We start from the raw sequence: 22,999 nt of genomic DNA on the forward strand, positions 1-22,999 counted from the left end.
CTCGAATCCTTGCGGATGGCAGAATGAGGCTATTGTGAGCGTTTGGAGTGTTCTTCAGTGTGGTCGTTAAGTTTCACTTTCAACCCAAAGAGCTCTAACATAGTAGTTGGACAGAAAATTTAACCACAGTTGAACCTCGTCATAACGGAACTGTTTATAATGAAATAGTGGATATAACTAAGGAATGAAGATTTTCCTCGGAAGCGCAGTCAACACTGGCTATTATGAAGCTACAGTTATAACGAACTGATAACTGTGCCTCCTCAACTTTGTATTGAGATTCAATTGTACTCCTAAGAGAGAATTTCTAGGTGAGCCCAGCCAGAATGGTGTTCAGTTGGCCCATTTAAAACGGGTTACATTTTATGTAAGCAACACCTTGCAGACGGGAAGGTGTCAAGCTGAAAGCTGCACTGTATTCACTAATCGGATAGCTAAAGTTGTCGCTTCTACTCTTGAACTACGAAGCTAGGCACACTCGTCAGTTAGTGTTAATATCCAGTGATGTGTCAGCGATATCGCCTGGTGCTAAACACAGTATCGTAGTGCATGCTTCTCTGTTACGTGTTGTGCTCGCACCATTGTTGCGATGGTAAGTCCAGCTACCACGTGCAACGTGAATGCTGGTGGCCAACTAAGCAAGTAAATCTATGCATTTAACTCCTGACACATGTTAAGCTTGATTGTAATTGACTCGGATTTGGTGCATTTTCTAGAATCGTTACATGTGCTTGTCCGCACCTTTGAGTTTAGATTTAAACTTGGTTTTTGGTACAGGTCATGTCAAAACTAAATGGAACACAGTTCTCTGATCTAGTGGTTATGGCGCTGAGCTGCTGGCCCGAAAGATATGGGTTCGATCCCGGCCGCGGCAGTCGAATTTCGATGGAAGCGAAATTCTAGAGGCCTGTGTACTGTGCAATGTTAGTGCACGTTAACTAAACCCCAGGTGGTCGAAATTTCCGGAGCCCTTCACTGCGGCGTCACTGATAGCCTGAGTCGCTTTGGGACATTAAACCCCATAAACCTATAAGCTGTTCCATGATCTACTTGTTGCACTGCAGTCATGTGTATACAGATTATAGGTGTCTGATATATTGGTACGGAGATGAAACACTGAAAGCTCAGGCATGGGCATAATAGCTCTCTAAATCCATTGCTTATGCCTTGAAAAGCCATTTAGGCTGCTTTGAGTTATGAAATGCCCATGTTTGATTTTCCACATGTTTGTGCACAGTAATGTTAAAAGGTCACAGTGGATGGAAAACTATCATGCTCTGGACGACTTGAGGGGCCATGCAGTCAGTAATTTTTACCTCAGGTAATGTGAGAAATGCAGAATAAAATGTGACAGTATCGTTTTGTATACAAAGTACAAGCTTCCAAGTTCATGGTGCTGAAAAATATTGGCTGTATTTGATAGCTAACATAAAAGGCAACCTAGTTATGGTAAGAGTACGGCTGAATTTATCTGAAGCAAGCAAATCTCTGCTTAGCGCAGCGGGGCTAAAGCAATGAAGCGCAAGCTGTTTGAAAGCAGAAAAATATGCCTGGTTGTGCGTTGGAGCACTCGACCTCAGGATAGTTTTACACTTACACACTTAATATGCTAGAAGTGCGAGAATTGGGCCTTGTTGGTTGTTCATGGTGGTACTAACGCATTTAACCTCTTACGTACAAAACAAATCGAAGTGACACCAGAAGGAGTGCACGATCTGTTATTTTGTTTTGTCCGTAAAAAGGTTAGTGCTTTGCTACCACCACTTAATATAGTTTCGAAAATATCTTTGCCCACCAGATGAATAAAATCGCGTGAAAAATTTTCCACCAGGAATGAAGCCTTTCTGATCGGTTCCAGTGACAGGCCTTTCATCCACTTCAAAACTGACACGGACGACCACATAGGAAAAACCATTGTAAGGAACATTTATTAACATCCTTTGGATCTTCAATATGCTGGGGGTCATCTTTGCAACAACGCTGCACATTTCGTGGAGAACCACCAGTGTAGAGAGAGAGAGAGAAAGTTGCAATACTGCTGCGATGACTATTGTTTGGTTTTGTGGAGACGTTTGTGTCACACTCTCAAAAAGAAATAAGAAGACCCGCTGCGAAATGCGCAACACTTCATCGCATACTTTTTTTTTCTTCACCTAAGCCTACTACACAAGCGTCGTCCCTCCGAATGTGATGAGGCGAGGCTGTTTGCCCCAGCCTTTGCTAACTCCTCGAACCGGCCCTGCCTACTGCCGGGGCTTTGTCAGCTAGAGAGCGGTTGTGGGGTGCCAAAAGACACGACCTCTGTAGTAAAAGACTTGATCCTTGTAGTGCCCGCGAAACAGGGCAGGTGTTGCATGTAGCCCTAACGCAAAGAAGTGGGAAGCTCTTCACCCAGAGAGAGAAAAAACAAAAACACAGAAAATAAAAAAGCAGGCTTCCAAGCAGTAGGGAAGCTGTGGCCACTTCGACAAACAACAGTCGCGTAGGTCATCGTCTGAAGCAAAAAGTTCATTGCACTCGGTGTTGCATAGGCTACAGCTCAGGAGCACTTGAATGTGAGGGAAAAAAAAGGGGAAGGGTATGCTGTGCTGACTAGATTGGGTGTTCTTTGAAATAATGTGTTGGAAAAACTGCTTTCTTTGAGCAGCTAATAACTGCAGGGAAGCCGCAATCTTTTGTCGGTTTCACCGAAGTTCAGGAGAAGCCTCGCAGCTTCCTAGACTGTTTGGAAGCTCTGCTCAGTGACTAGACAGCTTGCTGACACTTTTTTTTTTTTTTTTTTTTGTAAAAGGTCCCTTGAGAGTTGGTTTGCAACGAGAGCACGGAGTTATTCTGCACTGTGCCCGGCATTGGTTAAAACCTATTGTAACACGTCTTCACCACTGCGTCCATATCTCTATATTGTTCAGTATGCTCCCTGCATATTCTGTATGTACAGTCTCGCTCTTCCGGTTATTGTGTTTTCTTCTTGTTAAACTTTAGCCTTGCTGCATAAAAGCAAAACAAAGACTTAATGACGATGCGCGCGGGCTTGATTCCCAGTGGCACCAGCCATGTTTCAGAACGCGTCTTGCCCGAAGCCAGGATCCAGATAACATAGTGGTTCCAGTTTTGGTCATACCGTGCGCGGCCTGAATGGAACTTAATGAGCAATAGCGCCGCTTTGCACTGATTGCGACAATGATTGCGCAGCGTTTGGCGTCCGCTGTGAATCACAAGTGATTGAAAAAAAAAGGAACCTTGCATACCTCATTCTTTTCTGACAGCATTAGCTCATAAAAACGGTGTTGGCTGCATTAACATGGTAAATCGCTATAGTAACTGCGGCGGTGTGACAGCTCGAAAACAGATAAGAAAGCCGACAGAAACAAGTGAGATGTAGTAGTAACTCTATGCACATCACTGCTGGCACATCTGTCAGCAAAGAGGTTAGCCTGAAAGCTGTAGTACAAAGCCATCGTAGTTGCGAGAACACAGGTTTTAAGTAAAGGCCAAATGCGCACATGTATCATAAACACAAAACAAACAAACATACTACACAGGTCAGCTTTCGGCATTGTCACAAGGCAAGGGTAGTGGATTCACCTCACAAACAGAACAATGAAGCTAATTTGACGTTTGTGCATTGCTAGCTTTGACCATTTCTTGCCTTGGTTCCAGGAAATGTGAGTGAGCATTTGCACCGAGGACAACTTGGATTATGATGAGGGTGCTAGCTAAACAGGCATCTCATCCATGCTCCTTTTTCATGTCTAAAGCATCTCATGTTTGCAAGCAATACTAAAGAAACCTCCCAAGACAGTGTCTGCACCCCTTTCAAGAAAAGCCATTGTACGTAGAAGGTTACTGACCTCAATATTTTCAACCATTGCTACTTAATGCATTGAAATTTTCGTTGCTTACTTGTGTGATCAAGACAACGAGTTTACGCTGGTCAAGGAACTACTCAGAAAGCCATCCTCTGAACTGTGTGTAATCTTCAAGTTCGTAAATGAGAAAAAGGTTGCATAAACAATGCATGTTAAAGAAATTAGAAGAAACAGAGTGAAATTTTTAGCAGGAACATATGTCAGAGCTTCAGCGAATAAACTTCTGTCCCCTTTCTCCTCAGCAGTGCAGTACCTTTACATGCCATGCATGGAGTTTTGAAGAGTGCAAATTATATTTAACAAAAAAAAACAAAGGCATTGGCAGAATCAGAAAGGTTTCACTGCATTTTCAAGGGATCAGCTTAGAACATGCAAGCTGAAAGTAATTCTGAGCTGTCAGCAATGTTGAAGTGTTAAAGGTCTCAAAATAAGCCGGCAACGTCTCAAAATGCTCATGAGACAATGCTTTTGAAAAGGTGGAAATGACTGTAAAAAAGTCTCACAACCACTCGACAGTCGTAAGTTTGTTCCAGGGGCTTTTCATTTTCCAGCTGTAGCAAGACTTGTGCGGATCACGACTCAACATGGCATTAGTTCTCTCAGTGAGCTACTTCAAAACAATAAGCATCTTGCCTTGCAATGGCTAAATTTGCACAATTGGTCAGCACAAGTGACCTGCCTGACTTCATTCAGCTATTTTATCAGAGCTAGGATTTAGAATAGAGACAACTGTATGAGTTGGTGATGTGACATAGTAAAGTTTCTCTGAAGCTCACGATAATCATTTGCATACAGAGGGTAAGAACAGCTCAATGAAATCTGACCGGAAGTCACTAATTTCCATGAATTTTGGCTTTGACATGTGACACAGGCCAGTATCGTAATCAAACTTTTCGAACCTGTTGGACACACACACGTATCAGTGTCAGAGTACAGGACCTGAGGATAAGGTGATTACGGATAAATGTCATCAACTAAGCCACATCCAATACTGTGTTGTGCGGATTTGGTAAATAAAACGGCAACACATTAGGGCGGAGACACATCAAAGGGTGGGAATGTGTCAAAGCCATCCTCCTCAATAACAAACTAAGCTTGGTCTGCTTTCTATTTTTGTGCCCGTCACATGATCACTTGTGCAACCATACCAGTACTCCCTGGCGAAAATCTTTCCCAGCCCAAATGGTTTATGGAACAATTTCCAGTTGGTTCCAGTTGGAACCAGCTGGAAATTGTTCTATAAACCAGTTGAGCTGGGAAAGATTTTCACCTGGGCTCGCATCCATCATTAATGCAAGCCATGCAGATGTTGGGGACAAACTTTTATGGTTAGCTCTTTTGATCCATCATTACTCATTAGTCATTACTACAAGTATAGTAAATCGAGTGTGGTAGGGAGAATAAATTGGAGAGGGCAGTTGTGCTGGCCCTGCTGAAGGGTTGACCAGGATCTGTTATGTAAAAGCCAAACATTTCGGGGAGAGAAAGAAATGGCAGAGTGGCTAACCCATGACTGATGACTTCTAGGAATGTGTCACATCCCAAAACAATTGGCGCAGCTATGTACTCTTAACATACCAGAATTTAGCTCCATTAAAGGTGCCAAGCTCAGACTCTGTGCCTGGCAGGGGCACATGTTCTCATTAATACATGGCCTGTCGTGATGCAGTTTCCCACATATATGAACTGAAAGAACAACAGTCTATGCACTGACGTCCCTATTGCACTGAGCTGAAGCACTCTGAAAAGGCAAAATATAAGAAACAATGTGCATGTCATGTTTCTCAGCTTGAGTGCAAGCTGCAAGCTGCTATTTCTATGCTGGGGAAGCTATTTAGGAATGTGCGGGGGGTTATGATTGGCCAAAGTGCCTGTTTCGCAAACAAACAAACTAACGGAGACAAAAAGCAAACAGCCCGAGAGTCATGCATACCCTTGCAGCTTGATGAGTCTGCATCGTAAATTGGTCGTCTGGGTGGTGAGAAATGGAGGAAAACGGGTAGCCTGAGCAATGTGAGATGGGAACTGGTGTATAGCATCTTCAGAATGCTTCGAAAGTGGGAGGGAAAGGGTGGGGGAGGGGAGTTGGGGGGGCAAGGGGCAGGCAGGGTTGGGGGCTGAGCTTATTGGTTGGTAAGCCCTGTTGAGTGTGTCGTTCCCCGCAAATCGACGAACAGCGCGCACGAGTTTTGCTTGCAACATGTCGTGCCCCCACTGGGGACCCTCCCCTCCCCCCATCCCCACCCAATGTGCGAGAGAAGAGCGCCTTTCAGAGAGTCCCAGCGCACAAAAAGCGCCATCCGTGTCATCAACAGCCCATGTTTCTCACGAGCGGCATGAAATTGTCGCCGGAGGAGGAGGGGTGTTAGCACAGCATGCATGCTGAAAGCGTGCCGCCATGTCTCCTACTGCAAAAAAAACGATGCAGCACGCACATACACACACATACGCAACACACAAGCGCGTGGAACATTTAAACGCACAGTCCTCTGTCTGAGAAAACTCAACAATAAGTGGCAGGCGGCCCGAAGAAGATGAACCTGAGGGGGCACCGTTGTATGTTGGGGGTTTAAAAGAAAGTGAAAGATGGTGGAAAAAAAAAAAGGGGGAAAGAGAAAGAAATGAAACACAAAAACGTCACTGCACACACCGTACGGCACACTACAACAACCTGTCCCATCAAAACCTTGTGCAGAAACGTAATGGAACGAAAGGGGAAGGCTTGGGTCACACAACGACGACACCCGTCTACCCCCACTTTAGGAGGGAAAAGCAGTAGTTGAAGAAAGGGCAAAACAATAGCAAAATGGGTAGGGTGTTGCACCAAAGGTGAGCGGAAGTGCGAAAGGGAGCGGCGGGGGTTAGGTAAGCACACGAGCGCCTTTTGAAAGTGGGGCCTGCCAGTCACTGCTACACATAAAACTGTGCGCAGCTGGGAAACGCCGCGTGCGCTCTCCCCAGTGTCCAACTGTCCTGCCCAGCACACACTCCTGATGCAGTAGAGGAGAGTGAGAGAGAACGACAAAGGTGGGAGAGAAAAAGAAGAAAGAAAACAGGCAGGTCTCCAGTTCAGAGGCTACACTACTACACTCGAGCACGGTGTGTGTCCCCTTGTGTGTTCCATCGTTGCCGACGACGACAGGGCGTCGCCGGCAAATGATATGCACTTGTGGAAACGGCACGCCAGCACCGCTGACTCTTGGGAAGATGGCAGCCTCTGTTTGGGGCGGTGGGGGGGATGAATGGGGGCACTCTTTGCGTCTGGCCGTCGCTTGCTTGGCTGGCAGTCATCGGCTCGTCGGGGCGCTCAAGCAGCTTTGCACCCGGGCAGCCCAATGAAACAGCGACGACGACGACAAACAGGGGAAACAACAAATGCAGTGGGGCTTTACGCGAAAGCACTTGTGCAAAGCGTACAGTGTATACGAAATGGTCGGGCGACATTGGGAAGCCGGTGAGGAAGCCTTATTGCTGGCAGAACGGAACCCAAGAGAGGGTGGCAGGTGGTCTCTTCATCCAAGTGTTCCGGGGCACACTGTAGTGTAGTTGTCAAATGCTGCTGCTGCGGCTGTTGTTGTTCTGGTCCTGGGGCGAGACGTGATGCGATGCCCTCTTCCAAAGGAGAAGAACAGCACGCGTAGCTCGGGGTAACAAAGAAGAAGAAGGCGGGCGAAAAGGGGGCGCTAGTAGCAGTTTGTGTGTTCAGGTACGCGTGGTGACCGCCTTCACGCCATTGAGCTTTCTGAGCCGAGGGCTTCCCGTCTTCGTCGGCGAAGAGGGAGGGCGCGGCGGCAGCGGCGGTGGCGGCGGCGGCGGGTGGGCGTGTGGCTCTTAGGCGGCACTGCCCTTGCGCGACGGGGAAGGCAACTGGGCCAGCTTTCGGTACAGCGGGGAGTTGACGAACCGCGGGTACGAGTCGCGGTGCATGAGGGTGTAGATCTGCAGCTGTGCCTCATCGAAGGTGTGCGGCGTGGGCTCCACCATGTTTCGGTTGATGATCTCCCGCACGCGAGAGTCCAGGCTCACCTGCGGCAGAAAGAAAAAGAAAACATAGAGAAAAGGGTCAAGCGACCAATCAGTTGCGTACTACTGCATTTGGTTCATTGACAGAAATGAGATTTAACTGGCTGTAATCTAATTGAATGCATTTTCTAGGCAGCTAAGTTAGTTCCTGTGTTTGGTGCAGCACAGCTATTTATGGAGCTCACCTCCCTCCATAACAACACCACTACAATGTTCCTACAACATGTCATCTGCGATACAACTTAATATCAATGCTAGAAGGGCAATGGAAGTGGCTAGTTGGTGCTCCATAACTGAAATGGATTCAGTGCTTAGTTTTTACAAAGGTTACAACACAAAGAATGATACAAGACAACGCACGCAGTTTGATGCTTACCCAAAGGCGTCCACCAAATCTGCTAACATGTGAAAAATTTTTTTATTGTATGCCATCAATCAAAGTGAACTATATCTGCCTTTGTTAGGGCTACTCTAAGGTAGCTTACCTTACTACTGATCATAGCAAACCGAGAAAATGCTTTGAACATCAAGGTGTATGAGCAGTCTTGCTTAGCAAGCACATTGTTTAGTGGAACAGATTTCGCAATTCACAATGCTTCATGCCTCCATGAGGTGAAAAGAAAAGAGAGTGCAGTGTACGCAGAGCGTGGTACTATCCTAATTGCGTGAACCTTCATGCTGTCATTTCCGTCAACATCAGAACATTGACATGACAGCTTAAAGGGACACTGAGGAGAAATTGAAGTTGACTTGTATCGACAGAATACCAGCTCCTGATTACAAAAACGCCACTCATACTGACAACAAAGCTCTTGTAACGTAGAAAAGAGCAAGAACCAAAATACAGGTATCGCCGCCACAGGCCAAACTCGCAAGTACAAGCTTCATGACGTCATAGGACAAAACAGCTAGTGTTGCTAGAACCAATGGTTCTAGCAACACTAGGGCACTAGAAGCCACGAATCACTGAGGTGCAACCAATGCATGCGCAAATCTCCTTGACATCGCCAGATGGTGCCACGCACCCGGCAGCTACGCGCGCGCCTGCAGCATCGGGACCAATCAGCACCTGCTGACCGGCGGACCGGCGGTAGGCGGGCTCCCGGTATTCCGCTAACGGTAACAAGGTACACGGTATGCTAAATGTGTCTATTTGCGAGAACTTCTTTGACCACTTCGAGAGCGGGATCCATCGTAACGCTGGCAAAACGCCGGTGCAAACGTAAACAAAGAGACGGTAGCGACGGCCGCAATAGCCGATAGATGCCTTGAACGTGCGGCCGGCGGTAGCTTTCTTTTCGGCTGCTGCTAGGCCGCACTCATGGCCGCACTGCTGGCCGCCAGAAATCACGGAGTCTGCGTCACGTCATGTGTACGTCATGTTTCACGTAATTTGGTCCTGTGTCGTCATAGGAGAATTCCAAGTTTGAATCAGAGCGGCGGGAAAAACTTTTTCAACTTCGAATCAAAATTTCTTGGAAATAAATGCATCTTTCACTGCCGGCCGAGTGGCAACAAAGCCATGAAATGCCGAACTATCAGATTTTGCTTTAAAAAAAATAGTGATAGAGCTCTCCTCAGTGTCCCTTTAACAGAAAGCCCTCCATTACTGGCAGAAAATGCACAGAGCTGTTACAAAAAGAGGGCACAGACTGCTCAACATGAAACGCAGAAAAAACAAAATGCTGAGAGAGTGTGGCCAATAACCATCAAAGGAACTTCATTCCAATGCATTGTGAACAGCCTTGGGTAGCATCGACCTTCGTCATTGTTGGCAGTAATAGACTTGGTGGACTTTCAATGGCATACATGTCTGATGCAAATCTTTTTTCCTGAAAAAAGTGTATTCTGAGGCTGCTGTGTAGTCATATAACCAGAAGCAGTAACTGGGCAGGCTTATATGTGCTTATGCGTGCATGCACGCACATTCTCCTTGACATAAAAAAGACTAGAGTTTTGAAGGGCAGAAGGAGCTGAACCTATCGGAGTTGATTTTGTTTTCGACTTCTGCGATTTATAAGTGTTATACAGCCCTGCAGCAGTAAAATAACAACACAGATTTGCATTTCACATTTAGTAGTATATCATTTACGAATGCACACACAGAGGTTGCACAAGACAGATCCAGCGATTGACAGCTCTGCTCATCAGCTAAGTTCAATGAACAAATTTCTTTTTTATTATTATTTTGCATGCACCAAATCATCCTATAAACAGCTTTTTAAGTTTCCTGCACCTCTAATAGCTTCACCTGCAAAATATGCTTATCTTCCACATAATGATAGTCCCAGAGGGGAGACGTAACCAGCTTGTCACCTAAGTGTTGGCAATAGGTGTCCTAATGTTAAAGACTTTTAAATACAAATAAAATATTTTATGTTATTTAGTTTATGTTTGATTTGAGAATTTATAGCAAGCACTACGCTTGTATCATAGTAACATGCGGCATTGCACAGTTCTACCTGGTTCCCTTTTCAAGTGATACCTACACTTCTTTATTGAAGCATTTCGGCATAATTAATTGAATTTTCTGTTTGCATCCAGTCCATTTACATGAGGTCTCTCTGTTACATTGCCACTGTCATCAGAACAATAAAATCTGCAATGAACTGTGTCCTATACCTTCAAAAACAATCACATGCTACTCATCAACAAGCCGACAAGCTGAACATTTACTTCTTCTTAAATGTTGTCAAGTGTATTTGATAATGTCAATTTCCCTCTCCATTATTCTGTCTCTATTTCTTCTCAGTTCCTCATTTTTTATTTAATACAACACTGTACCAAAAGGCGTTTCCTTGAAAATATTCATATCTGAGTCAATACACAACTTCTACCTTCATAGCCTTAGTGTTGCCTACGGCTTAGCTTCATTCTCTGCTTCACCTTCTATGCTTCAATACACATTCATCGCACCTCCAGAAACTGTGCTGCAGCCTCACCTCCTTAGGGGACAGGATGGAAATGTAGTCTTCGTAGATGGCGCGAGCTTTCTCCTCAATCAACTCCGGGTTCGACTCCTGCTTGAGGTCCTCGCAAGCCAGCCAGAACAGGATGTTCTCCTCGCTGTATTCGCACTTCAAAAAGTCCCTAAACACCTTGCGGCCAGCTGAAACACGAAATCGAGGAGAAAAAAACGGTCAGGCACAGGACAAGCGTGCAAGTACAAAAGGCAAAAAAAATAAATAAATAAAGTGTGGTTCAGATAGTATACGTCTGACATTTTTGGATGAAGAATAAGAAATAAGGTTACTAATATCGATATTGACTGACGTGCTAGCTCAACATAGTCACACTTTGCACACACGCTCATTACATTGCAGGTTACTGCTGTAGCCATTAAATTATGATTGTAAACCAGTTCAGAATTCTCATCCACAATTTCTGTGACTTATAGCCAAAGGAAAGAAAATAAACTAAACTATATTATAAGCACTGAAAACATAGCTCAAATCAAATGCCAATAAATTAAAAGTAGTGTTACTAACAACGTTAAATTAGTTCTCGTCACTCAGTTGCAGTATTATTATTCTGACTGTGAGAGAAGTAGAATGAGAAAAAAGCAGAAAATGCAATCAGGTTCTGTTAGCACTACCTTTTCAGTACATGCAGATCAGTTAGCCTTACTTGTGATCATATTAGGAAGGTGCAATCAAAATTTCAAGGCACTGAAAAATTGCCTATTTACTTAGCTTATCGTTTCATCGTAGTCACCCATTCAGACTTCAATTTAGAAGTGGACAATCAACTGAAAATTTAACTACACTGCTGTGCTGTTTTAGTCTGGTGGGTGTAGTATGTGTGAAAAACCCTTCCACCAGTCAAAGCAGAGCTTGTGCACTGGCATCAATAACGCCCACATTGTGCAAACAGAACAAACATTATTTGTTAGTGCAGGCCCTAACTTTAGCAATGAATTTCTCTATTCACACCTTTAGTGCAACTGTACTTTCATAACAGTGATGCTACCCACTTATGTTGCTTATTCTGATGTTCCATAAAACGCAATACGCTACCTAGTAGTAAAGCAATGTCTTTCTTATTCGTCTTGTAGCATTTGAAGTTATCTTTCGTTTTCAAGCAGTCTATTCTTCAAAGTAATGACAACAAGCTTCATGCACCTCCAAAATATTGAATGAAAAAAATCGTCATGGACTCCGCGCCGTTAACTTTGATATCCTAGTTCAGAGTGCCAGGAGTGAACGAGACGCTGAACGTACCCGAACATTTCATTAGTTTCTCGAATGAGTCTCCCCACGTCCGGATTTCCTCCAGTGTGGGGCTGCGTCGGAAAGAAAAACAAACATCAGAGGTCTGAGAGAATTCAATTTTTAGTCTGTTTCCACCACCGTGCCTGAAAATGAAATAATGGAGGAAAAATACCAGCCTCTCTTTGTAACAGTAGGTTTGAGTGCAAAACGTTTTCAGCACGCTGTTCGAAGTCATCTGGTGTTACGCTAACTTAACGGCACTAGAATTTGCATATGCCTGCGGTTGAGCCCAGACATATCGAACCCGGATATTTCGAATTCTTGGCTGTATTGAACACACAGATTATCCCCTTGAGTATCTTGAACAAAAGTAAAGGAAAGTTGGGCTGTATATCAAACTTAAATTTCACCTATCGTTTGATACATCGAACTGGGCACTGTAGCCCTGCAAATGACACTTCTCCTACAGGCTCTCTTTGGTCACACTCTGTGCACAGAGAGGGATTGGCTGCAAGACCTTATGCACCTGGTGGTAAGACTGGTGAAACCGCGTAACGAAGTGAATGTGGGGTGTGCCTGAGGATAGCCTTCGTTCACTTGTTCTAGCTCTTACATGCCATATCGCTGTCATGCAGTGAAGACATTCTGACTCGCCAAAGCCCAGCTGCAGCCCTTCACTGCTGAAGGAGTGGCTGAAACCAACCATACAGTATAGCTTAATTTTAATGAGTGGTTAATTTATTTATTGCAAATGGTAACAGGATTAGACATCTTATGTAGGCAACAGCTAGTTCCAGACTACCATCCGCAGTGGCCTTGATGCGAAGCAGGTTAGACTTAACAGTGCCTAGTGTGCGGCGCGTAACTGCAAGAAGCATGTCACTAGTGTGGATGCAATGTATTCTCGCTTCTAGATTATAGATAGGCTTATTCATTGAAATTCTTATTCATTGAACCCATGTTGTATCGAACTAGCAATACACTGAGCTATTTTGTGATTCCCTTTAACTTCAATATATCCGGGTTTGACTGTAGTATTAAAATGCTCACAGTCATGTTTCTCTGATGGAGAAGAGCAGGCAGTCTTTAATGATAATTAGAGATGCTAGCCTGGTCTTATACCTGGCAGGCTACTGTGGATGGGGATGATAACGTACATGTAGCGATTCATATTAACATAAAAGTCATGCACATGCACATACACACGTTGGAGCACTCAAAAGGTTCAAAAGCATCAGAGAACTCCTGTCTTTCAAGAAAGTCAAAAGGGTCATTGTTGCACACAGCACTGGGTACGGGTTGCCCCAATGTCCAAGTACATTAGTAAGGCTGAGCGTAGGATCCTGGCGTAGACTTAGCTAAGTCACCAGTGTTCTATGTGACAATGTCGAATTGGCTACATATAGACATAAAGCATTCAAGATCTTTGCAAACGGCATGTGCTCAGCACATTCATCTTCTCACCTGTCCAATATTTATACAAGAAACACAAAAAGCAAAAATCAGCCAAATCCGCTAGAGGTATATGCGTGGTCATGCATATTCAGGCTGTGCAGCATGTGGAGGTTACAGTTATAGAAAAAAAAAGTAGGTTTCTTTGCAACTCAACTCTCTTGATGTTTGAAATTCACACTCAGAAGGCTCAGCATCAACTCACAGAGCCGTTGTTGATGGCAAGTGATCAGATGAGAAAATTCCAGTTTTGCTGCAAAGCTGGCTTTAGCTTTATTAAATTTGATCCACGAAACAAGCAGCAGGCTTCCTGTAAACTGGCATTTCTAAGCCATAACTTTGTCAGGTAGTCTTTAAGCTGCAATTCTAGATTTAGAGAAGCACAAGAGTGATGGGTAGAGGTGTTTTAACTGCCAGCGATGAGTTATGCAACTCCATTATTCTGACTACCATTGCAGTTGGGCTGCTTTGCGGATAATATGGTAAAAGGTATGCTGTGCACCAGTTCATTTTGTAAGTTTATTCATGTGCTATGCTGTTAAAGTGCAAATATGGATTTTTAAGCCGTTGTTCTTTGAATGCACTAATGTCTAAGTAAGCACTTGGCAATGCACACGTACAGGACCCCAGGGGAAGTGTCGTACAGGCAGGAAAGGCAGGAGCTTCCGTAGAGCACATGAGCTTCAAGGAAGGACAGTTGGAATGTTTGCTGTCAAGGGTCATCATATCCCCATAGCAGAACTACTATAATCACATCATACCCTGAAGGAAATGTCTTCCACAGCAATTATGGTGCGTGATCTAAAGCAGCAATTTCAAGTCATGGCTGTAAACACTGATATATGGTACTGACAATGACTCTAAATTTATGTGATGGCCGTAAATATTAAGTGTGCATGGCATGCAAATGTGAGAAAGTGATGGGAGATTTCTGTGCACATTTAAGAAGGTTGGCTAGCAATCTAGAGATGTTGTCAATTTGGTCTTGTGCCACTCGGCTCTGTGGCGCCAAATTCATCTACTCATGAAACTGAGCGACTTTCATCAGGCCTCAAGCACTGTGGAGAAATGCACCACAGAATTTTTGAAAACACTTGTGCAGCTGGATGAAAAATGCAGCAAAAATTCATTTCTTGCAAAGAGGGAGTGAGTTAATTTCCGAGAACTATGTGTGTACCGTGTCAGTTCAATAAAGCAGTAGCTAATTACTCCAGAAATAGTTAATTTGGTGATTTCTACTGCAAAACAGCAGCTGAAGCTTTACAGCAGACAAAAAAAAACAAAGAAGGGAATACACTTCAGCAAGTTGGTTATTCATACCTGAGAAGATACATAGCGCTCAAACGAATATGAAACATCTTTATCATATCGCATTGGGTCTGATGTTTTCTTGTCAAGAAAAATAAAAGAAACAACTACCATCTACTAATATGCCGATGATACTAAATTGGAAGTAATGTGTGCAAACTGTGTTCCTGTACATAACCTCTTCTAGTCCCTTCCTCTCCCTGAATGAAAACTTTTGTAGCATTGCCATTTGGGCAACGCACCACATGTAATCGGGATTAAAGTTGGGCGGTTGTGGGGCATCTCAGAGCCCCCACCGTCTTGGGGGGGTCTCAGAACCCTCACCAGTATTGACAAGGGATCTGACACCTTTCATGCTAGAATGTAGGGTTCATATATTTCAGGTACCATAAATTGAGCAAACGACCTTTAAATATGATCCTTCCCCCTTGTATAAAACAATGTGTAAAACAGGCCGCCAGCTGCTTTCTCTCTCTCTCTCTTTATTTCCCTCTCCACCTGTGCTTGAATCACTACAGACCCCTTTCGATGGATCCAGACTTCAAGTGCTTCATGTAATCTCATGAACTGTAGTCACATAGCGTAGCATAGACAGTCATGCACTGATACTCACGGTGGTTCGCCGTCTCCATTAAATATGCTGTCACCCGCGGTTAGCCTTTGGTTGTTGTCCCGTGGTGACCTAACATTGCCGTTGTTGCTTTTGAGGGCCAGGCTGCAAAAAACGCAAGAGTTTACAATGTTTGACTATTTGAGCAAAGAAAGAACACAAATGTATGTGGCAGCAGGTAAGCATAACAAGGGGCACATCAAATAAACACCTGTTCACAACTCAGCATTTTTCTTGGACTGGATGTGGGGAGGGAAGAAGGAGCCTGCTTAACCAGCTCTAAGCTTAGCAGACAGGGGTAGGGAAATCAGGGGCTTATTATGACATACATATGAAGGAAGCCAATAGTCAATGAAGCCTAGAAAATAAGCATAGAAGGAAGTTTTTTTTGTTAATTTTGGTGTTGATGAGTTGGAAGTTAGCCCTTGATATCTAATTAAATGTTCTCTGCAATATCGGACTAGACCAGGGGTTCTCAAACTGGGTTCCGCGGAACACAGGGGTTCCGCGGGCTGTCTTCTTGTGTTCCGCGAGAACCCTCACCGGCCCTGACCCGGCAGCTGATATGAGACTGGCTCTGAGTGCTACTGAGCCACGCTTTCACTTGCTCTCAAAAGGGAAGCAGTACCACCCATCACATTAGTATTTGTATTAATCTGTGCAATAAACATTTAACTTTTGCAACTCTCTCTTTGCAAAAATGCACTCGACAACATTGCTGGTAAGTGAAAGCGGGGGGGGGGGTTCCCTGGAACTTATTGAAGGCTTTTGGGGTTCCTCCAAGCAAAAAAGTTTGAGAACCCCTGGACTAGACTGTTCACAACCATCATATAAGTAATATTTTTGCCACTGCTTTTTATGTGCTGCTTTTATGTACTGCTTTTGTAAGTCAAATCATAGTGTGCTGAAACACTACAGGTGTTCCCAAACATAAGCACTCCAGCAGAACCTCCGTGTAACCTCACATTATTAGCTCAGCACGATCTTAACAGAATTCACTTTCTGCCGAAGCATTGCTGCACTGCCCTAGATAAGCACTCCAGCGGAACATCGCTGGCACTGCCCAAGATAAGCACTTCAACGGAACTGAAGAGTGACCTTGCATCACTGAGCTCAAATTCTTCTCCAGATAAGCTCCCACAAAAAGACCGGCAAGTTGAGGTGATGCTGGGTCAATTGGCTAATGGTGATTCAGATATGACCAGGTAATCTTCTGTTGCAAGAAGCACAAGACAAGTCCTGGACACCTTCAGAACAACACTTCAAGGCCTTGAGCAAGCCACAGCTTCCTATGTCTACTTGTCATCCTTTTCAGAGGAATTCAGAAGCACTGTGATTTTTCAAAACCCAGAGACTTGAATGGGAGCTGTATGTATACAAACTGCGGATGCCGATGCCATTTTTTAAAAATTTATTTTAAATCACTATGAAGGATTAACGTTCATGGTCTTACACTATGGAAAGGATGGCCTGAACATATGTTTTTCTCTCTTGCTTCTCATCACCCCCTTTATATCCCTGCCCCATATGCAAGGCAGCAAATTGGCCGCTACACCCAGCATAACCTTCCTGGTTTTCCTTTACCCTCTCACTCTTACTAATGCTGCCTGTTAGTGCTGCATTCAGCAGCTATGCTCAAACCCACCTGGGAAGCTTGACGGGTTTCTGCAAGCTTGCATAGCCTGGCCGTGATCCTCTCCTACAAAAACAGTGAAACACAAGAACAAAAATCATTAAGTTTTTACCAAAGGCACGGCCTCATAAAGTCAAGGCTAGAGTGAGGCCACTGATTTATGCAGAAATCATGGGTATATACTGCCAATTAATTTACCCTCGGTGGGCATGACAAATGTGTACTGAATACCACAGTCGAATGGTTCTCTGATGCACCAAGGCAATCTTCTTTATAACAGATAAAATTGCTGGCCATACTTTGCAAACTGACAGAAAACTGCCTCCACTTACCACATTCTGTCAAATCTAAACTACCCATCCCGTCTTTCCAAATAAAGTGTGTAAGAAAATGTACCCATATTATGTTCTGCACTTTGAATCTACCAAACGCCATGGTTTGCTCAGACTTGTGTGATGCAGTAACGTAAACTTATCAGTGCACAGCTGTCACTAGTGCTACATTGTGCCATGTACTACTGGAAGTGCACGATGTACAGTCATGGACAAAAGATTACGAGATGTGGGTTCACGGAAAAAAATTTCATGTGTGGCTAGGGAAGAGCAGGTCGATAAATAAAACCACTGAAGCATGACGGTACATGCATTATCCATCTCCTGGAAGAATACCAGCTGGCTGACTAGTGAGGCTATGGACAAAACGAATTTTTTTCCGCGAATCCTCATTCCGCAAACTTTTGGCCATGACTACATTTGTAAACGAACTGTGATGAAAGCATTAGCGATCTATGGGTTAAGAGTTTTATTTTTTTTTTTGTGCCAAAGTCACTGCATTCTGAGTTCAGCAAGCGTTAAACCTTGCCCATTCAGACTGGTTAGTTGCACAGACTGCATTTCAAAGTACTCCCTCCATTCAACAACTTTTTAAACAAATTATAGAAGAGTTAAAAGATTTGAATCTTGCTTTAGAAAGTATAGTCAATCTGTAAGCCTTGCAAGTCTGACTACTGGGTCGAAAATCACTGAGCAGTAAGTTGCTTGGATTTCCTAAAGTTCATTTGTGCCTGGATGTACTGTCTCTGAGTGTAAGGTGACAAAGCTGCTTGTCGTGTCGGAAAGGCAGCTTGATGCAGGGTTGTGAATTCTGTATAAAGTGCAGGAATTGTGTATATGGCACACACTCACCAAGAACAACTACAGCAACAGCACCAGCAGAAGCAACATGTCTTGGACTGCTTGTCGCGCACGGGTGTCGTAGCCGACACCTCCTGGGGAGGCGATCCACTGTTGTTGTTGTTCTGCAGGCTCCCACACACCCGGCCCGAGTCTCCGCCGCCCGACGGCTCGGACACCGAAATGCCGACACGGCTTGGTCCCGCCCACGATGGGCTGTTGCACAGGAGAGAGAGAGACACCTTCAGAACGAGGCTAGAGAGGGGAAACTAGAGAACGATCACAGCAGATAAATCAGTGTAACCGTCTCTGCATGACACTGCTAAAATTTTTATGGTAAAACATGTGTACAGCTCCCCGCTTCAAAAAAAAAAAAAGAATGTAGATGAATTTGAGCATTAATATTCATCTCTAAAAAAAGTCTTTCCAAGTGCTTCAGGAAAGTGGGGAGCTTTTTTTTCTAGCTTCTGTTCCGAGAAACCCAAGCAATCATTCCCAACAAACATGTCTTCCTGACGGAAGACTTACAAGGGGCCCAACATTCATATGACAGTGTTGTTCGTGTAATGAGAAATGAATGAATGAGGGGGAAAATCAGACTTTGGAGGGGAGAAAGAAGCCCAGAAAGTCAGTGGCTGCAAAATAGAAGACTAAGCCAGCAGTGCAGCTTAAAGGTGACGCATTAGAAAATAGTCAGGGAAAGACGTAGGCAAGCTGCAAGCAGTGGGTGAAGCGACACTGAATATGCTGAAAGATGCATGGTTGTCTGTAGCATAACGCCAGTGCACAAAAATTTATGACAAGAACAGTCCAGCTAAGCTTTGCAGAGTGATATTGTGGACAAAGATCTGTACCAAGAGAAACAAAGCGGGTTGAAAATGAAAAACAGTTCATTGTGAACTGCGAAAAGAGTGGGGATGTTTAATCTCCATTTATTTTCCAGTCCCTGCACACAGTCAGGTGGTTCCTGTGTCCGCACTTTTGTCGGCGACAGTGCATGCAGTGGATTTTTCATTTCATTGCGACCAACCAAATTGCATGCACTGCTAAATCTTTTGTGGCACCTGAATAAACCATTCAGAGCTGCTCAAAGGCTTTAAAGTGCCACCGATGCCTTATATGCAGCATGTTTGCTAGCTTCTAGAAATGGGCCACGGATTAAGACGAATGGTAATGTGTTGAAATAAGTTGGAATGATTAAATGCAATAGCTACGAGCATACGAATGGTTGGTTGGTTGGTTGGTTTATTGGGAGCACAAATATGGCATTCATAACATGACGCATGCGCAATCTTTAAAATTCTTTCACTAGTGTCATTTGCTGAACTGTTTCAATATTTCGGGCATCTCTTACCTGTGGCCTGCTTTTAAAAGGCAATTTAAGTGCTTCAGAGCCGCCGCAGCAGCAGGATTAATCGGGATCTTGACTGCTTTTGACCACCTTAATTTTTTAAAAGTCCACTGACACTGCACAGAATGAACCGTTTGCAGAAACCTGTAAATCATCTTCTCTGCCAGGCTTGTTTTCCAACCAACCAAAAGGTCTCGAACCCAGACGACACACTCACAATCCATGAGCGAATGAAAACTCTCGATGGTAGAGCTCTGCCTGCAGCAGAGTGTAGTCAGGAAAAGGAGGGAGACCGTCCTTTAATTGTCACAGTGCTGTGGGGAGTGGGTTGTTCCTTGTTCTGGCTATAAGGGGCATGAGGGAGTAAGTTGGGAAGGTATTGTTCAGCAGAAAATTTTTATAAAGTTTAGTATGTGGTAGCTCACTACTGCTGGCACAGGAACAAAAAGATAGTTTTCATGTGACGTCACGGACGCCATCTTTGGGTACTGCGGCTAGCTTCCACAGTTTATACGGGAACTGGTTGGCAATAAGTGGTTTAACAAAACACCGAGGCTTTCGCTGCGCTTTCTGCACCTGCAGAGATGGCGGATACGTCAGTGAAAACTTTGTATGTCCTGCCTAGCCTCTACTGCAGTACTACAGGAGGTTGACATAATGCCCTTTTCTATACTGTACCATTGTACTCTTTCGACTGCTCTATCGGGGCCATCTTGAAGTAAACTGGCGACGTTTCTGAGTTTACTCATGCAGAAGAGAGAACTTGACTCTTTTCGTTTCCGCAAAGAATGCGAGAGTGTCGTCCGGGAACGAGACCTTTGAATTGGATATAAGACTTGCGGGGAAGTTGTCTTACAGATTTCTGCAAATGTTCCATTTCGCATCTGCACTTTCACATGTCTGCGTTACACATTAAAGTGAGTGAGTGCACATTAAGGTGCTCCACATTCATTTTCCCTGGCGGCGCACCTGGTGTCTGGAACGACGACGACGGGTGCGCCGCCGGCCGCCGAGGCGACGGAGGGCACCGGCGAGGGCTTCTTGGCGTCGGGCGCGGGCGTAGCCGCGGCTTCCGCCGCCGGCGGCTGTAGCCTCGCCGTCGCGTCGGGCCGCGTCGTCTCGGCTTCGGCAGTCCTCGGCTCCGTCGTCACTTCCGCTTCCGGCTCTTCCGCCGTCGCCGCCGAAGGGGGCGTGGTCGGCGGCGCTTGTTGCAGGCCGTCGCCGTCGGATGGCGCCTGCGTCGCCGGCGGCGACTCCGTTGCCGGAGGCGGTGATGAGGTCCGGGCGCTCGGGGCGGGCTCGCCGGGGCCTCGGCATTCGGGCGCCTGCCGCTGCTGCTGCTGCTGCTGCTGTTGCTGCTTGGGGTGTTCCTCCGGCTGCGGGTCGGCTTCTTCGGCTGCTGAGGCCCTCTGCGTGCTGTTGGACATCTGCACAGAGGAACACGAGAGGCGACACGCTCAGAATGCGGGGGGCTTCGATCGCGCGCAACAATGGCAGGAGGGGCGGAAGCTGACGAAAGTGAGACGACAAGAAATTAATGCGCTGCACATAGGTGTACGCAGCATATTAATTGTACAGTTTTGCCTTAATTCTACAGTTAAAGCAAAACAAAATTAAAAATCAATGGGAACTAAGGCGAATGAACAAAAATACAGTGGAACAGCCATTATAATGGCAGTTTGCTGTTTGCTCACGAACTGCGCTATACGGCCCGCATGAGGTACAAAAGTAATGCATGCTGAGCTCGATCTGGAAGTGCTCCACAACAGAGATGACCGGGTTGTTTAGTGGGCACGAAAATCTCGGAACGCCACCATTTTGAGAAAAGCGATACATTAGTAAGTTTTTTAGTCTATTTTCTATTCGGTCTGATACAGTCTAGTGCAGGCCTCGTTCCCCGTTCCTATTCTTTAGCTGAAGCCTTGTACTCCCCTTTTTTTTTTCTGAACGGAAGACACAAAACGCAAAAAGCAGGTGAACAGAGACCTCTTTCTCTCTTTCTTCTTTCACTCCCACCTTCCCTTACAGCGCGGTTCAGGTGTCCACCGAGATATGTAAGACAGATACTGCGCCATTTCCTTTCCTCAAAAACCAATTTACCAATTTTAGGTGAACAGGATACGCAACAGAAACCTAAAAGAGGGCACTCAATCAACGAAACCAATCAGAAAAAAGGAAGTTGACACCCAAAGGGCCCTAATATTTCCTAGAAAAGAAAAACTCGGGTATGAACGCAGCACAGACGCATATTTCTGACGGAGACTAACCCGAACACTTAGGGCAGAATCATTCCATGCAGCGTGTGCACTAAAATACAGCAACAATAAGATATCAGGCCTCGTCGGCAGACGTTTCACAGACACAACTGGTAATCGTCGCATCCTTTACTTTCAACCCTTTCTGTTTGAACAAAGATGGCGTCTAGTGGCGCGCCTGCAAAGCATGCTTCGCCTCACTTTGAGGTGAATTGAGGGTAAGCCGATTGTTCAGGAACCAAGAAAAAGTAGGACGCAGGAATTATAAATGCAACTAAAATGGCGCCAAATTCAGCACAGACGACAAAGGCAGACAGCACAGGCACCTCATATTAATCTGCTGCCGGCACTAGGAGTCCTCGCCACTCTGAGACACTCCGAGAAAAGTAGGGACCGGATGGCGTCTGTATCTTCAAACAAGACGGCCTACTTTTGCAAGTCTCTCCAGCTAGTATAGTATTGTAGAGAGTCGTACGATACTTTTCATGTGCCCATTATAACCGTACCTTACCAGGTTCGTCAACAGTGATGTAACGTACAGGCGCGGACAAAAGTAAACGGAGCACGCAACTGTCTTCGAATATTTTTCACGCGTCACCTAATTGAAATTTCCAGCAGTGGTGCTCGCATGCTGGTAGCGGAGGATGGTGGGCTTTCTTGTAGACAAACAACGCTTCTTCATTACCAATGGAGAAAGCGTGGTTGCACTTCGAACGCAATAACGTGCTCCGTTTACTTATGGCCGCGCCTGTACGTGGACGCGGTATAAATGTTACTGGGCTTTTTGTTTTATCCGTGCCTTTGACTTGCGCCTCTGTTTCCCTCTACATACGCGGAACACTTGCAAAGAAAACTCTGCATGGCAAAGCCCAGCCGCGGCCGGTCTCCCCACTCTGCGAGCAGGACCTTTTGCGGAGGTCCCACTAAAGTGGTGAACTCTGGGACCTCTTTCTGTATTCTTTTTCTGCGTGTAAATTTTGCATATATTTTCTGAATGAACTCTGAGCTGTGAAGACATATCTCTCAAACTATTATCAGGTCAGAGTCACTCGGAAACTTTCGAAGGGTGGATGAAACTTCTACCGGCTCTGGCGTATGCAAGCACGTAACACCTG

At 45.1% G+C, this 22,999-nt stretch overlaps 1 protein-coding gene across 3 annotated transcripts in view; it reads right to left on the minus strand.

The window, feature by feature from the left end:
• Positions 1–5,121: 5,121 nt before the first annotated feature.
• The window catches only part of LOC149335896 (uncharacterized), a 113,941-nt gene continuing 96,063 nt past the window's right edge, over positions 5,122–22,999 (minus strand). For 2 of the 3 annotated variants that reach the window (XM_089552444.1, XM_089552445.1), the window contains exons 2-8: positions 20,599–21,056; positions 18,291–18,494; positions 17,119–17,172; positions 15,477–15,578; positions 12,113–12,174; positions 10,835–11,001; positions 5,122–7,895 (exon numbers count right to left, since the gene is read on the minus strand). In XM_089552444.1, the coding sequence (XP_089408570.1) occupies positions 7,701–7,895; positions 10,835–11,001; positions 12,113–12,174; positions 15,477–15,578; positions 17,119–17,172; positions 18,291–18,494; positions 20,599–21,056 (1,242 nt within the window). In that variant the 3' untranslated portion in view covers positions 5,122–7,700. The remainder of the gene's footprint in view (positions 7,896–10,834; positions 11,002–12,112; positions 12,175–15,476; positions 15,579–17,118; positions 17,173–18,290; positions 18,495–20,598; positions 21,057–22,999) is intronic. The other variant, XM_089552443.1, reaches the window with a different exon arrangement.

This window comes from Amblyomma mixtum, chromosome 7 (genome assembly GCF_055824585.1).
Source record: "Amblyomma mixtum isolate Tamu chromosome 7, ASM5582458v1, whole genome shotgun sequence".
NCBI lineage: Eukaryota > Metazoa > Arthropoda > Arachnida > Ixodida > Ixodidae > Amblyomma > Amblyomma mixtum.